The sequence below is a fragment of the Tubulanus polymorphus genome, chromosome 7 (genome assembly GCF_964204645.1).
Source record: "Tubulanus polymorphus chromosome 7, tnTubPoly1.2, whole genome shotgun sequence".
NCBI lineage: Eukaryota > Metazoa > Nemertea > Palaeonemertea > Tubulaniformes > Tubulanidae > Tubulanus > Tubulanus polymorphus.
The window spans coordinates 15,021,944-15,038,046 of NC_134031.1; the positions used below are offsets into that span (position 1 = coordinate 15,021,944).

The 16,103-nt window shown below is 41.4% G+C and overlaps 1 protein-coding gene across 1 annotated transcript; it reads left to right on the forward strand.

Moving 5' to 3' along the window:
* Window positions 1-371: 371 nt before the first annotated feature.
* Window positions 372-15,829, forward strand: LOC141909070 (uncharacterized). Its single transcript, XM_074799410.1, has 35 exons — window positions 372-529; window positions 1,961-2,189; window positions 4,382-4,597; window positions 5,019-5,235; window positions 5,879-6,047; window positions 6,405-6,512; window positions 6,770-6,967; window positions 7,057-7,128; window positions 7,604-7,660; window positions 7,734-7,949; window positions 8,032-8,085; window positions 8,176-8,274; window positions 8,355-8,552; window positions 8,647-8,691; window positions 8,828-8,881; window positions 8,959-9,111; window positions 9,196-9,303; window positions 9,387-9,485; window positions 9,673-9,825; window positions 9,905-10,066; window positions 10,146-10,451; window positions 10,540-10,593; window positions 10,672-10,833; window positions 10,923-11,084; window positions 11,176-11,337; window positions 11,466-12,005; window positions 12,088-12,195; window positions 12,325-12,378; window positions 12,463-12,498; window positions 12,587-12,622; window positions 12,717-12,899; window positions 13,267-13,402; window positions 13,766-13,956; window positions 14,524-14,730; window positions 15,285-15,829. Exons 2-35 carry the CDS (start codon window positions 2,012-2,014, stop codon window positions 15,426-15,428), a joined length of 5,037 nt encoding a protein of 1,678 aa, XP_074655511.1. The 5' UTR covers window positions 372-529; window positions 1,961-2,011; the 3' UTR covers window positions 15,429-15,829.
* The last annotated feature ends 274 nt before the right edge of the window (window positions 15,830-16,103 follow it).

Genomic DNA, 16,103 nt, shown 5'->3' on the forward strand with positions numbered 1-16,103 from the left:
CAAACTAGTTTTCATTTATATATACATGTACCGGTATATAGTGGGGCTTGGCAAAAAATAGGGGGATTGGCCACTGTTTAAGATATGTGAAGAAATGAATATTAACTTTATAAGAAATGTAAAGTCTGTATATTTAAGTAATTTATGCAGGTTCAAAATAAAATCATTTTTTCTCTTATTTTTGTTTAACAAATTCATAGTTGCCACACCAAAAATATGGAAATGTATCATAATTTTCATTTTTTTACAAACAGAGCCATCGACAGCCTGAGACGATGATCCTCGTACGACCTGTGTTCCCCCCATGGCAACCCTCATGACTCATAATGAATGACAAGCGTCGATGTATTTTTTTCGTTGCTGCTGTTGCTGTCTTTATCTTGCAAGCGTCAGAAGTGAATTCGCCTCATTCCAACTCAGGCCGCGGTTGGAATCATTGGTGCTGTGTTTGTTCAATCCAGATGCCAACCTGATAGGGCCAGCACTTTGCTGGGTCCTATATGGCGCCGTATGTGCGACGTCAAATAACGTAAGTTCATTTTCTCCCGTTTTCGTTCATTATTTTCATCGCGATTTTAGATTCAGGAAAATTGATGATCTGAACACTGTACAGTGTGAAACATCCGAAACGGTCAGTTGCTTAAAAGTTGGCTAAAGATAACCGGCGTATAAATACCATAGAACTTTTAATCGTCATTATGTCAATTATCCACTGGTTAACTCTTAACAACTTTTAAGCAACTTCTGACCCCTGCTTTCCTGTAAAACGTATGGACTGTAGGTGCAGTTTTCACACTAATCTTTAAGCGCTCGGGAACAGTTTTTTAAATGAAACAAATTTTCGTTGTTTATTATTAGCATTTTTTCTCGTTATTTTGTCTGATTATCTCAATTCTTCGTTTGGAAGAAACGTCGGGTCACGGTTCTTTTTGATAATATTTTTTGTTCGTCAACGATAGCTATACAGAGTGGGTCCAGTTGCTCTAAAAGTTTGAGTTTAGGGTTTTGAGTGAATAGATAGTTCATAGAAGTTTTGAAGTCGGAAATCCACTGGTTAACTTTAAACAACTTTTGACCGGAAGTTTCAAATTTCATTCCTAAAATGATAAAACAAACTTTTCTGATCGATTTTATAGTCAATTTCACGTCCTGTAAAAATGTTTCTACTTTCAAGCAATTTCTGAACATTGAGTTATGTTAGTCTCAAATCTCAAAATTCTGTTCGACGTCATTAGATTTTATTCTTTAAAATTCTGATCTCTCTTTTGCGAAATAATGTCTTTTTCTAAATCCATTTTACTATATTCTTCAAAATCATGGTCACAAGTTCCTGCGATCGAAAAGAACAAATTCTTAAGAAATGCGTTTATTATAGCGAATTCTAAAGATCCATCGAGATCAAACCTAAAAGTTCGGATGACTTTTTTCGACCATAAAAATTCTGATTTCTTAGAAGTGAAATCGCGCGACTAAGATTCGTCTGTTACTTTCCTATTGGATGAAAAACACTCGGGAAATCATAATAAACTCATAAAACCGATGATAATCATATCACAAGCAGTTTAAAACCTGCTCGCTCGAGTTGAGCAGGTTCAGATGTGGTAGTGGCAGTCGCTGTAGGTGGTTCATTTTTTTTCGCACCTCTGAAAATCTATTCTTAAAATAGAAACTTTTCATTCGTTGACTTCTAAGTGGCTTTCGATGTTATTACCTTTCATTCAATTTGGATCGTTTTTCATTTTCTACAAAATGAATTCTTTTTAAGCAGATACTAATTTTTAATCGATTTGTCTGAGCCTTGTTCAACTAACTATTTACTGTTTGACTCCTCATTACGTTTTTAATTGTTTTAATGGTTAGATAAAATCATTTTTAGATATCGGTAACTTTTCCATTTAGAATAGCAATACATTTTTGCTGATTTTTCTGATTTATGAATTTCTCTGATTGTTTTTTGCAGATTTTGGTTGAGACGGCACAAAGTACGGATTGATTTGAGGTGAGGCACGTTATGCAGATAGTGAACGCAGCCTTGTGGCGGCCCACGTTACCACGACAACGACGACAACAATACTCAACGACCACCGATCCCGCGGCGAGGTTATGGCTAAAAGCCGTGTACGGCATTTTGTTGGTGGTGCTGATATTCGTATCAGGCACAGACCAGGCAAAAGTGCAGTTACCACCCGGTAAGTTAAAAACACTTTCATCAGATTTACGATTCTTTTAGCTATTTTTCACTAAAAGGTTTTTTCGGTTAGGGTTAGTTTAGATGATTCTTTGAGAATCAAACTTCATACTTCAGGTACAGCAAATATTCATCCTTCAAATGGTTGTTTGACATGAAATCATGGGTATGACTGTCTTTGACAATTGTGTACCAGAATTTTTCCTTAGGTTTAAGTTTTCTTTTCACATCTGAACAAAGGAACCAGTTTCCCAGTTAATCAGTTTTATATTTATTGTTCAATTAGTTTAAACTCGTAAATGCATGGAATTCTAACCTAGCTAAATATAGCACCGTTAGTTTAACAGTTCTTCTTTGATTCTAGTTATAAGTTCATTTCTACGAAGTCAAACTTTTTGTAATCTCAAATTTAAACCCCCAGAACTGAACAACTGGGGCCAGTTGCTCAAAAGTTTGGTTAAGATAACCGCCGGTGGATAAATGCCATTGTAACAATGAACTTTTAATTGTCTTTATGTCGACTAACCACTGGTCAACTTTATTCAACTTCTGAGCGACTGTCCCCAGGTTTATAGAGAATAGTTAATCAAATGGCGACTAACAATTCCCTGAATGATTTGTAAATCAAGTTTAGTCAATTTTTGTTACGAAAAATACCCCATTAGTTTATGAACGACAAAAAGAATATTTCGGCAGTGTGAAGAATTTCCTGTGAATAGATTATGACTGAATTGTTGTTATAGTCTGATGTGTAATTATTATTAGGTCAGTGATTTTAAGGTTTTGTTGTTGATATTTTTTTCCCTATGAATAATAAAACTGAGACGACCAACGATGTTGTTTTATGAAGCAACAACGCTGTCTACATTCCAACACGCGCATGCAACTTCGTTAGTTACGCTACAGTCCCGTTTAATTACCTAATCAATCAGACTGTTAATTAATTCATTAGTAATTAGGGAAGATTGATTTTTTAATTATGATAAACCTCTTCACAAAAAAAGGTTAAATGCCCTAGATAATTACAGCTTATTGTAATCAGAGGTTGATCATTTCCTGATGGTTTACGACAGGTTTTTTTGCGCTACTGATAAATGATGCGAAGGAACCTTGTTTTTAGATAAGACCCAGGTTTCAAACGTATATCAAAACATTTAAGGTTTGATATGAAATTTTAGACGAAACTGATTCAGAATTGATATTTCTATGGTTATCTAAAAGTTTATTTCACAGTGGCGTTGGAAGTGCAGCGACTGTTACGGCAATAATTTACTGAATGATGTTTTTTTTTCTTTGAATACCAAGTTTTTGAAGAAATTAAGTAAATTCGTCACGGCAATATTTAGAACCTGTCCAAAATCGGTATTTGGCCGCAGCAATCAAAAATTGCTTCCAACGCGCCTGTTTCATGAGAATATTTGAACTGGAATAAAGAAATTGGTTTCTTTTTGTGCGAAGTTTGCAGAAATCATTTTACTTGAGAACGATTTCTGTCGTATATTTGAATCATGTGCAGGATATACTTTGAAGTCTGAAAGAGATGGAACTGCTTGAAGTTTTAGGGTCACAAACTTCAAACAAGAGATAAGGTTTTTTTTTCCGTGAAAAAAACGTTAGTCTAAACAAAGAGCCGGTTCGCGTATTGAGTAGAAACAGCTGTAGAGAAGAGATCTGACACAGTTCTCATGAACGCCGAGGTCACAAACCCTTGAACCTCGTGAGTCTCCTGACCTCGATGACCTCACTGACTGTCTGCAGCCACGTAAAACAGCAAAAATAATCATCCACAATATAATCTCTTGACAGGTTTTTTTTTACAATTGTAAATAACCGGTATCAGTTTCCAGTTGTTCATACATGCGAAGCATTTGAAAAGAAATACATGGAGTTTATACAGAATTAATTATGAAATCTCTGAAAAATCTCACATTTCATAATTTAGTTAGTTTTGTAGTTGGATGTAGTTTCCGAGTTGGATATCGTCACAAAAAATTTTTATTTTCTCCCGAAATGATATTTCAATAGGTCTGTCCTGTAAACCAAGCTATTGAAAAAAGGGCCTAAAGATAAGATTTCTTCTAGCCAGGTTTGCCCCAAAGCCAGCTCATTTTCATAGGAAATTTTGAACTCTAGAAATCAGAATCTAGGAAACATGATGGCAGTGTTTTGATAAGGTTTTTTTTTTCGTTACAGGTTCTTTAGATTTAATGCTCGCCTTTAATCTTCCATCGACACCGACACGAGACAATGAAGGCGTCGCTCTTACCGACGGGTTATGTCCCGAGCGTCCCGCCACCGTGGAAGATGAAGGGAAAGAGAAAGATAAACGCAAACTTCAACCCGATCAAGCTTACAAGATCTACGAGTTTTCAACTCTGACGTTTCCTGTCAATCAATATTTTACCGGCGGTAAGTTTCTAACTCCCACACCCCGGGTAAGCAGTTCATAGTGACCTACGCCCCCCCCCCCCCCCCCGGGTTCACAGTGCACATCGACCCCCTGGGTTCACTGACCCCTGAGTAAGCAGTCCATAGTGACCCATGGGTAAGCGGTCCACACTGACCCCCAGGTAAGCAGTCCATAATGACCCACGGGTAAGCAGTCAATACTGACCCTCGGGTCCACAGTTCACAGTGACCCTCGGGTCCACAGTTCACACTGACTCCCTGGTAAGCAGTAAGCAGTCCACACTTGAGTCAAGAAAGGTCTGGCCTGTAACGCAGTCCAGATTTAGTTCGCAGAAGACCACAATCAACCCTCGACGCACAGTCGCGGAGTCTAGGAATCCCAGATTCGTTTTCTTAAATTTTGCGTTCGTTCGTTTTTCAGATAACAATTTCCCGACCGATTTCTCGTTGGTTTTCACCGTTCGTCCCGAACAGAATAAAGACGGCAATCTGTTGACGATATACAGCGCGACGACGGCCGAAATCGCTCTCGGCGTTCGCATTGTTGACAAGAAACTCGAGTTCCTCTACGAAGACGATCAGGGGCGCCCCGGAATTTCGAAACCGATTCAGTGGGATCTGAACATCGCCGACGGGAAGTAAGTTTCGCGATTCACAGAATTTATTACGAACTTCAGGATGTCCCGTAGGTCCGATTATGAAAATAGAAGAGTTGATCCAATACGACTGTCGACTCATTTTACTGACCTAAGTCAGTAGCCATTGGGGTATATCGCTAAAGTATAGTTATTTAGATAACTATATTTCGGAATCACTGCCACCTTTCCAGTGACATTCTTAGTTATTTTCAATTCAATTTTGAATCATTCAATTTCACCCTTTTGATCGAGTATATGTCCATAAAAAATGTTTGTTGGCGACATATTATCAACGTCTTGTGGAGGGATGGTCTAAGTTTTCCACTTTGTAGAAATATTCATTTTCATGATTCAAAATTTGACAGAAAAAAAAAATGTTCGGTCCCCTCTCCTCTCATTGTCTGATTTCATCATTGTTAAAACAAGTGGTGTTTAATACAGCAGACTCTACTCAAATCATCTCAAATAGCATTCTTATAACTTCTATCCCTAGATTTGCAAACATATCTGGCATGATTTCATTCTTAACTATGCTCAAGTGTGAAAAATGGCAACTTGTGATGATCAATTATTCCAGCTGTATCTACTCAATTCATCTTGTATCTTCATAAACGGCTAAAATTGTGTAATTTCGTTTTTGCAGATGGCATCGAGTAGCCTTCAGCGTCAAAGGATCCCAAATAACGTTACTAAAGGAGGGCGAAGTGTATGGAGAAACTAAACAGCTGAATCGCAGTAGTACTGGTCATATTGATACTCAGGGCGTGCTATTTGTCGGGCAGCAAATCGAACAAGAGAATAATCATTTTCAGGTTAGAGAAACATTGAAGAAATGCCCAACGTTTAGAAAGAAAAAACGATGAGAATAGCTACGTTTTTACTCGATTCAATGAGCCATCTTAAAAACATCTTGAAATTAGCTTATGGAATTGAGTCGAAATGTTGGTGTTTTCGTCAATTTAAGGTAGATCCATCTCTGAGATCTCCTGGCCATTCATCCACGCTATATAAGAAAATATATTATTATTATCATTATCCATCTCTGAGGAGATCTTCTGACCTCCATTTCTCTCATCTTCTGACCATCTTCCAACCTTCCATCTCTTGAAGAGATATATTGTATCTATGTTGTATTTATATTGAAATGCGTTGTAATGAATCTATTATAGGGAGATATTCAAGACATTCTGATAATACCAGACCCAGGAGAAGCTTACTATCATACTTCTTACTTTACGCCAAACTGTGACAAAGCATTCAACATCTCATACACAGAGGTTAGTATTGAATCTGCTCTGCTCCGCTTGGAGAAGACAGTTGGAGTTTGCTCAGAGTATGTCATCAGTTTTTCAGTGTCTTGGCATTATTTATTTTGAGCCATTCTCGCACAATCATGACTTTAATTTGGACTTGATTTTATATCAGATCAGTCTTAGATCACTTTTGGACTCGGCCGTTTCAACTATTATCAATTCTCCATTCCAGTCTTCAAATATTATAGTTATCAAATTTATTTTGAATCTGTTAATTTCAGGGTCATGATTACCGATTGGGAGGAGCTTTCGGAGGCGTCGAATACTACGGGCTCGGACAACCGATGCCCGGACCTCCTGGTTCGCCGGGAGCGCCCGGCCCGCCTGGTGACCCGGGTACGACGGGGTACCCGGGAAGAGATGGAATCCCGGGAGCTAGTGGTTTACCAGGACCTCCTGGACATGTCTTCCTGATTCCCGTAAGTTAAAAAAAAAACTAAATAAACCGCAATTATTTGAGTTTGTTTTTGCGGGTATTTCTGTATGGTTTCTTTATCTTTATTTCTAGCTTCCTGCTGGAGTCGATAAAAATGGCGCCAATGAAGCCATGCAATTCAGACAATTACTCACACAACATATGGTAAGTGATTAAGCAATTTGGTGTAAGAAATTGGATCAAGTTCCACGAAGTCAATGTTGAAATGTGACTCTATAACTTATCTAATCTAGAGCTAGGATTGTTGAGTTGTTTTTTCATTAAATCAGACCCTAGGTCGAGAACTCTTTTGATCTTAAAATAGGGGTTGTCCCTGTTATTTATTTGGGTGGGAAATTTCGTTTGATTTTTCGATTGAGTGCCCCTTACAAACCCACTACACCTGCCCGAAGCGAAACAAGGGGTTTGATTTTGAAATCGGAAATCGAAGTACAGATATAGTTGTGTGATCATCGGTCGAGTTTACAGAATTTTTGTTTAAATTGTAGTACTTAATTGGGAAATTCGGTTCCGGTTCATTCAAACAATCTTCCATTCAGTCTGAACCGGCAAGCGACTGATTGGGGTGAATTTTCTTTGCTGCCCCACATGATAAAATAATGCAATTCGATTATTACAGATGACAATGAGAGGTCAAATAGGTGCACAAGGAATGAGTGGTCTTCCCGGACCACCTGTAAGTATCAACCGATTTAAACCATTATTCATTCAATGTTCAATGCTATAAATCCCAGATTTTCTATAACTAGGGTCCGCCTGGTTTGGAAGGTCAGAAAGGGCCCGAGGGCGACACGGGTGAGGCCGGAATAATGGGGCCTCGTGGACCGTTAGGCCCTCCGGGTCGAATGGGTAAACGTGGACGACCCGGTTTAGACGGACCCCGTGGCCCTGGCGGAGTTGCCGGCCCTAAAGGAGAACGAGGGTACGGTGGAATGCCCGGTCTTCCTGGACATAAAGGTGAAAGGGTGAGTAGTGTTCCCTGTACTCAGTTGTTTAAAACATTTTTTTTTTTTTGAAAGGATAATTGATGATTATGTATGATTTTAGGGATCATCCGGAATGCCTGGACCTCGAGGCCCAATAGGGGGCGATGGAGATCTAGTACGTGTCGTAATCATTCATGTTTAAATCTGATTTTTGTTCGTTTGATTGATATATTTGTATGTGATATGTTTTGATGGCTATTTCCAGGGAGAGCCCGGTCCGCCCGGACACATTGGTGTACCCGGAGACCAAGGCCCTAGAGGTTTCATCGGGCCCCGTGGTAACTCCGGCCCATCAGGCCCACCAGTAAGTTTTACTAAACTATACATTTCACTTGATATAGAAATGAAACTGCTTATATATAATAGAATATGAATTATTTTTAGGGTTTACCAGGCAAAGAAGGTCCAGCAGGGCAGAAAGGTGAAATAGGCGGAGTAGGACGCGCTGGCTCAGTAGGTTCAGCAGGTGCCCCAGGACCTCGTGGCCCACCCGGACCGCAAGGACCCCTCGGACCATCAGGGGTTGCTGGACCGATTGGAAAGCCTGGATTACCCGGAGTCCCTGGTGCTGATGGTTCTCCTGTAAGTTATTCTTATCATTGCACAAATCGGATTAAGATATTTTTCTGCTTATAAATTGATTGGTTAATCATAAACGATGCGTTGTGTATTTCAGGGTCTACCCGGACCTCCCGGCACTGTCGGTGAGAAAGGAGACTTGGTAAGTAGTGTATTTGACGCTTGGACTCAGTTCTGAATCCAGCCCAAAACTGTTAAACTGCGTTTATTATTTTATCATCACACCATTATTTTATCATCACACCTGGTAATTAAAGTGAGTTTGTTGTATTTCATAGGGAGTTCATGGCCCGGTTGGAATCACTGGGTATCCCGGACCAAGAGGATCCAAGGTAAAAACTCAATTCTTCACCGGTATCTATTGGATTTAGAATTTTGTGGAATTAATGATGTTCTATTGTTTCTGTAGGGAGATCAAGGAGGTCGTGGTACAGTTGGACTGAAAGGCGAACCTGGACAGCGTGGGCCTCACGGGCGACGTGGTTCCATCGGTTACAAAGGAGATAAAGGTTTAGCGGGCCCGTCTGGCATCCGCGGAGAGGAAGGACAAGTCGGTCCAAAAGTAAGTTCATCCGTTAAAAATCTGAAAAACAATTCCGTTGAATTTTTGATGAATGTTCAAAACATGTGATTTGTTGAATTTAAGGGATCCGTTGGACCTCGCGGGGAGTACGGACCTCAAGGACTCCGTGGACCTAAAGGTGCCCTCGGTATTCCTGGTTACCCTGGTTATCCCGGCCCACCAGGAGCTAAAGTAAGTTGTAACACGACTAACGATAAATAACGGAAGTTCTGTGTTTCGCGTGCGTGTTTATATTTAGTTGGTTTATATTTTAGGGTAATCGAGGCCACGTTGGTACATTAGGTAGAGATGGAGTAAAGGGAGATGAAGGTCCTCCAGGTCCTGCTGGAGACAGAGGTGAACCGGGCCCCAGGGTAAGTCATCCGGAGTCGACGGGATAGTGTTAGCTTCTGTAATTTAACACGGACAAAAATAGTGTTTCGATAACACTGAAGAAAAGAAATCTTAAGGAACTTAAGATCCGTTAATCCCTGCAAATGTTTTGAACTTTGCACAGTTTCTATGTAGAGAAATATTTGAATGTTAATGATTTTATTTCAGGGTCTCCGCGGAGAACGTGGCCCTGATGGTCGAGGTGGAAACGTAGGAAAGAAAGGTGATCGCGGCGATCCTGGCCCGCCCGGACCACCCGGCCCTTCTGGAGTTGCTGGCATACCAGGTCCTGTTGGATTCCAAGGGTCCCCGGGCCCGGCTGTAAGTAGTTCGGCGATGCTAGAAAATATCTCGCTACTTCTGCTACTATTGATGGTTTGTTTCTTGCGATAATTTCTAGGGTCCTCAAGGTAAAGTTGGCAACCCCGGTTTACCCGGAGAGCGTGGTATGCAGGGTGAGAGAGGTCTACCCGGTAATGTCGGTCATCCCGGTACTATCGGAGCTGCGGGTCTAAGAGGTGACCCTGGCCCGGCTGGTGAACGAGGCGTACAAGGTGCCCGAGTAAGTATGCCAATATCGCATCATTATTCTATTTCTTCTTCACTGTGAAAACTTATTTGAATTTGTTAATGTTTTCAAGGGTCCACCAGGTGAGCCTGGTAGTTCTGGTGATACTGGTCCTGAAGGAAAACAAGGAGAAAAGGGTCCCCCTGGACCACTCGGTCCGCCCGGACCACCTGGACTTATCGGCTACCGAGGAACCAGAGGCTTACCTGGTCCTGAAGGTATGCCCGGATTTAAGGGTGATGCTGGACCACCGGGACCACCTGGTGCCCGTGGTGAGAAGGGACAGAATGGTGAACTTGGACCACCTGGACCACGGGGCATGCAAGGACAGCCCGGACCTGTTGGTTACCCTGGAGATGTCGGAGAGAAAGGAGATGCTGTGAGTAAAATTCTTGGAGAAAAAACATTCAATAAAATATTTCTAATCATTTAAGTGATTTGCTTAATACTATATCATATCATTTTAGGGACCATTTGGGCTGCCCGGACCACAAGGACCCAACGGACCGGTTGGCCTCAGAGTAAGTACTATCTGTACAGTCAAAAAGCATATTTTTTGCTTCAAGGTAACAACTACAATAATGCTCTGAATATTTCAGGGTCTACCAGGTCCACCAGGCCCAGAAGGACCCACCGGAGATCAAGGCCAAACCGGAAATCCTGGACCAGCTGGAGAACGTGGCCCGAAGGGAGATACAGGTAACCCTGGTCCAGCAGGTCCGCCCGGACCATCTGGCATTATCGGAGCTCCTGGAACAACTGTAAGTATCAAAAGAAGTATCACCATTATTGAATACATAAAGCTAGAAATAGTTTTGATTTGTAATTTCTGTATTTGATGATTTTCCAGGGACCTGTAGGTGAACCAGGACCCCCCGGTGAGGCTGGTGTCCCAGGACACAAGGGAGATGAAGGACCTCGTGGACTCAACGGTCTGACCGGTGCCCCAGGCCCTCAAGGCTTACCCGGTTCAATCGGAACTCCTGGACCTAAAGGAGATGTTGGTAAAGTGGTAAGTTGTTGATATCCTTTTAAAATTTTAGTGAAAAGTTTTAAAAGAATTCAAATGTAAATTTAGATTTTTTTTTCAAATTCATTTTTAGGGTCTACCAGGAGCACCTGGAAATATTGGTGACCCTGGCCCGGCAGGTATCGTTGGTGATGTAGGTCCTCCAGGAGCCCTTGGGCCTCCTGGTCGCAACGGTCTGAAAGGAGACGTCGGTGTTCAAGGTCCACCTGGACCACCTGGAAAAGACGGTGAACAGGTAAGATTCACTTCGATCATCGCTCCTGTCTACCTCAAAATTTACTTATCCTCACTGTCCTCTGTGAGATCTGAAGCAAACATACTGTTTAACTGAGTTGTATTAATTGCATTGATTGTTTTATTTAGGGCCCAACCGGTCGCCCGGGTGCTAAAGGTGACGAAGGCAAAGCCGGCCCACAGGGAGTATTTGGCCCACGTGGACCACCAGGTATCCGCGGACCGAAAGGCGAGAATGGTGCCCCAGGTGTGCCCGGACCACAAGGTGCAATCGGTAAAACTGGTCCTAAAGGAGATGTGGGTGTCGCTGGGCGTGATGGAAAGAAAGGAGATGAAGGCCCGCCCGGACCTCCTGGTGAGGTCGGTATGCCTGGCATTCCTGGACCGCGGGGTAAGAGAGGACCAACCGGACCCACGGGACATCCTGGAGTAGTTGGAGATATCGGAGAGAAGGGAGAACCCGGTTCTCCGGGTCCAGGGGGACCAGGTGGCCCTGTAGGACAGGTGGGACCGGCCGGTGCCCCTGGCTCAGTGGGAGCTCCTGGACAGCCTGGACCTGCCGGGCAGGTTGGAGCCCCCGGACCTCCTGGTAAAGCCGGTGAAACTGGTCCAACTGGACACCCCGGACCTAAAGGTACCAAAGGACCAGAAGGTCCTAAGGGAGACAAGGTATTTATCATTAACAGACAGATGAACATTTTCTTCTTTCATTTCTGCAGTGGTTCAAATATTTGAATCTGATTAATTTCAGGGTCATCGAGGTGATATTGGTGTTATGGGAGTACGTGGCGCCATGGGAACGCGTGGAGACCGAGGACCTCCGGGTCCTGAAGGTCCACCAGGAACCAAAGGTGAACAAGTAAGTATCTACCATAATCCATTGAAGCATTGGGTGTACATTTTCCCCTCATAACTTCAATACATGTATATCTGAAATAATCATTATCTTTGGATTTTAGTAAGATCTATGTTTTTTTGCAAATTTCAGGGTCAAATTGGAGAACCAGGACCTTCTGGAGAACCAGGAATGCAAGGTTTACCCGTAAGTTTAGACGGTTATTGAAATATTCTAAGGTAAAATCATGCAGTTTTGAAGTGTAATACGATGTTGATGGTGTATTTTTAGGGACCTGATGGACCAGTTGGACCTAAGGGTAATGCTGTAAGTATCTAGCTAATTGTGGTTTATATCAATTTTCCTGAAATTTTTGTACTGTATTATAATCAAAAGTTGCATTTGTTTATCTCAGGGTCAAGATGGACCTCCTGGGCCAATTGGAGCATTAGTAAGTTATTAGTTCATCCCTTCACATCCGAACTGACTTGATTCTTCAATTCATTCTTGCAAGTTTGTAAAACTCTTTGATTATATAATTCCAGGGACCCCCAGGACCACCCGGTGACCCACGTGATTTCAAGATATCCGATTCGTACCTGGGAGGAGTGAGGAACCGTCGCGCTACCGTTTACCAAGCCGATGAAGCCAGCAGCGGAGACGAGGAGAAGGGAGATACTAGCGAACGAAAAGTCACAAACAAAGGAAAACTTGTTCCTCTGAGCCAGGTTAGAATTATTCAGCAATGGATAACAAGCTTAACTTAGACTTAATGAAATGAAATGATCTTGTGTAGCTTTTAGATCTACATATACCTGGGTACTACGCTTAGGCCCACTAAATTCAACAGACTTAATTTGATCTGTGACTGGAAAAGAAATAATCCTACATGGCTTAGATGGCTTTACTTGATTCTACATGGTTTAAACAGGCTTAACTTGATCTTACATTTAGACAGGCTGAACTTAATCTTCGTTGATTTTAGACTGGATATTTTCTGCACTTAAGAGAGGGAACACTCAGAGTTTGAATTTGAAGTCTCTGATCTACCCACAATATCTATTCCTGAACTTAGATCTATTCATTACTCTGTAGGTCGTTGATAGTATTTTCACTGATATCGATGAACTCCGAGCTGAAATCGAGAAACTCCAAACTCCAGACGGAACTCGTGAGAATCCGGCTCGCTCGTGTAAAGATCTATGGCTTTCATTCCCTGATATGCCTGACGGTAAGACTCTACCCTCCACCCAGCTCCACAGTTCTAGGTTTAGAGTCCAATCTATCCAGCAACTGTACAACCGAGTCCTGGAGCCCAGCTGTACAGTGTACAAGTCAAAAAGCGGTTTTAAATCAAATCGTTGAAGCAAGTTTTATTGACTGGTATAACATTTAACTCGAGGTCTAACTCAGTTCATTTTCAATTGAATTAACCCCTGGATTAAAGGTAATGCTAGATTATAAAACACTACCCCTGGTGTTTAAGTTGTTGTTATATTCAGCTATAAAACTAAGTTTGTGTTAGACTTATGTAACTGTCCTGTGTCCCGTCAATTTATCAGATAATGGATGTTAAACTGACTGGTATTTGTAGGTCTTTACTGGATTGATCCCAATCTTGGTTCGATCAAGGATGCAATTCAAGCCTGGTGCAACATGACGGCTAAAGGACAATCGTGTATCCATCCTGACAGAAATACTCAAGTCGTAATACCGCGACATTGGCCGAAAGAAACTGCCGCAAAGGGAGATGCTTGGTTCAGTGGGTTCTACGGAGGATTCAAGGTGAGTTAAAGAGGGTTCATTTGTATCAGAATTCAATAGGTTTAGTATAAGAAATGAAAGTACCAGGATCCAGTTCCACAGTCACGAGTTTAGGAGTTGAAATTAGTGCATTTTCAATGAGTTAACTCTATAGAGTCAAATCTCAACTCACAACTGTGAAACTGGGTCCAGTATAGTCCTGGTAGCCGAGGGTCGAATTCATTGGAATAGTTTTGGTGAATAACACATAGTTACATACTGGAAGTGGTACTTCATACCTGATTCTACCAAAGTACAGGGAAGGGGGGCGCTGCAGTTGCTCCGAAGTTGTACCTTGGTTACCCTAGTTGACATAGTTACAATTAAAACTGCATGGTATACATGGATGATAGTTTATCTAAAGTTGCAACTCCAAATGGAACTTTTAACAGCAATTGAGCACAGTAGACTTGAGTCTATGGGCAGCTCTTCAGGTGTTAAAGAACCAAAAGGACTTCAGCCTGAGAAATCTCTATTTTATTGGTTTATTCAAAGTATTAACGGTTTTGTTTTATTAGATTATTCATCTTTCTCTCTCTGTGTTTCTAGATCAAATATCCGTCAGAAACTCAACTAGCGTTCCTGAAACTGCTGAGTACGAGAGCTGAACAGAGGTTCACGTATTTCTGTATGAATGCAGTCGCCTGGTACAATCAAGAGAAAGATGACTATAAACAATCATTGCGTATAATGGGAGCGAACGAACACGAGTTCAAGAGAATTAAACAAAGAGATGTGCTCTACGACGGGTGCAGGGTGAGTGTTTTACTGTCTGGGGGAGGGAAGGGCTGTGCTCTACAATGGGTGCAGGTTGAATGTTTACTGTCCAGAGGGAGGGCATTCTCATGTATTTATTGTACTGGGAGGGGGGATCTTGCTCTACATGTATATAAAGCCCAATGCACACGGCAAAACATTTGTTTGGCCGAAACAGAAAACACGTTTTTCAGAAAACGTTTTTTTGCTCGTGAAAAACGTTTTTCAGTTAATCGTTTTTGTTTTGCCACCCCCGCAAACGGCATGACAAAAAACATCGAAAACGTTTTTTCGGTGCCGTGAGCGTTGGGCTTAACTTGTGTACTGGGGAAATCCTGAATACTTGTTCTGGGCCAGTAATTTCCACAGTCCTCCTCAATAATAAGTTTGACTAGATGAATTAAAATCGGTTAATTTTCAATGTTCTCAACGCCTGCGTCAAATACTGTTTAAATGAATATGGAACTGGTCCCGAGCAACGGACACAGATTTCAACTGTAAAACTGTCAGACTAAATCTCTCGTCTAATCCGGAATTCTCATATTCATTTTCAGAATCGTATTTCGAATGCGTACACAGTCTTCGAGATCAAGACTAAAAGAGTTGCCCAGTTACCGATCATTGACTTTGCGCCTCGCGATTACGGACAAACATGGCAGAAATTCGGTTTCGAGATGGGTCCCGTTTGTTTCAGTTAACGATGAATGAAACCATCATCGATAGAACGTTTCAATCACTGATTTTCGACTCTTCATAGAATTCTGGGCCAAAAAAACTAAGATCTAAAACTACTAGTGCGTGCGTGGAAGTGTGTTTGTAGTGAAATATCATCATCCGTTAAAGATTATTCATTTTATATGTACATCTAATTTTCTGCGAAGTTTTAAGTCAATTTATTTTCCGGTTGCCACACGGAGATAACGATATTTTCACAACTGTTTTAATTGTCTTTGTTATTTCAAATTGTCCGTCTGTCTGTCTGTCCTGTCTTTGTCTTGTATCTGTGTTAATTCATCATCTCATCAATAAAGTTCAGGATTTCATCATTTTTTATGGGGTTTTATACGACATTTGCTGAATAAATTATTAATATCTAAAACGTTCTGTATTTTCTCAAGTCTTTTTGGTTTTCTCTTCAGTTTTAGAGATTGACTGGATGTTGGGTTTCAGTTCCTCTTTCTCTTTTCTTCAAGGTGACTTTCATATTTCCAAGTTGGTTTTGGACACTTCCCCCCATGATTTGTGGATTGAATTTTGCCATGAGGTAGGCGCTAATGAGGAATCTACAGGCACCAGTTCCACAGTTGTGAAACTCTTAAATTGAAATAGCTCATTTCCAATGAGTTTAATCAAATCCAAATCTTAACTCACAA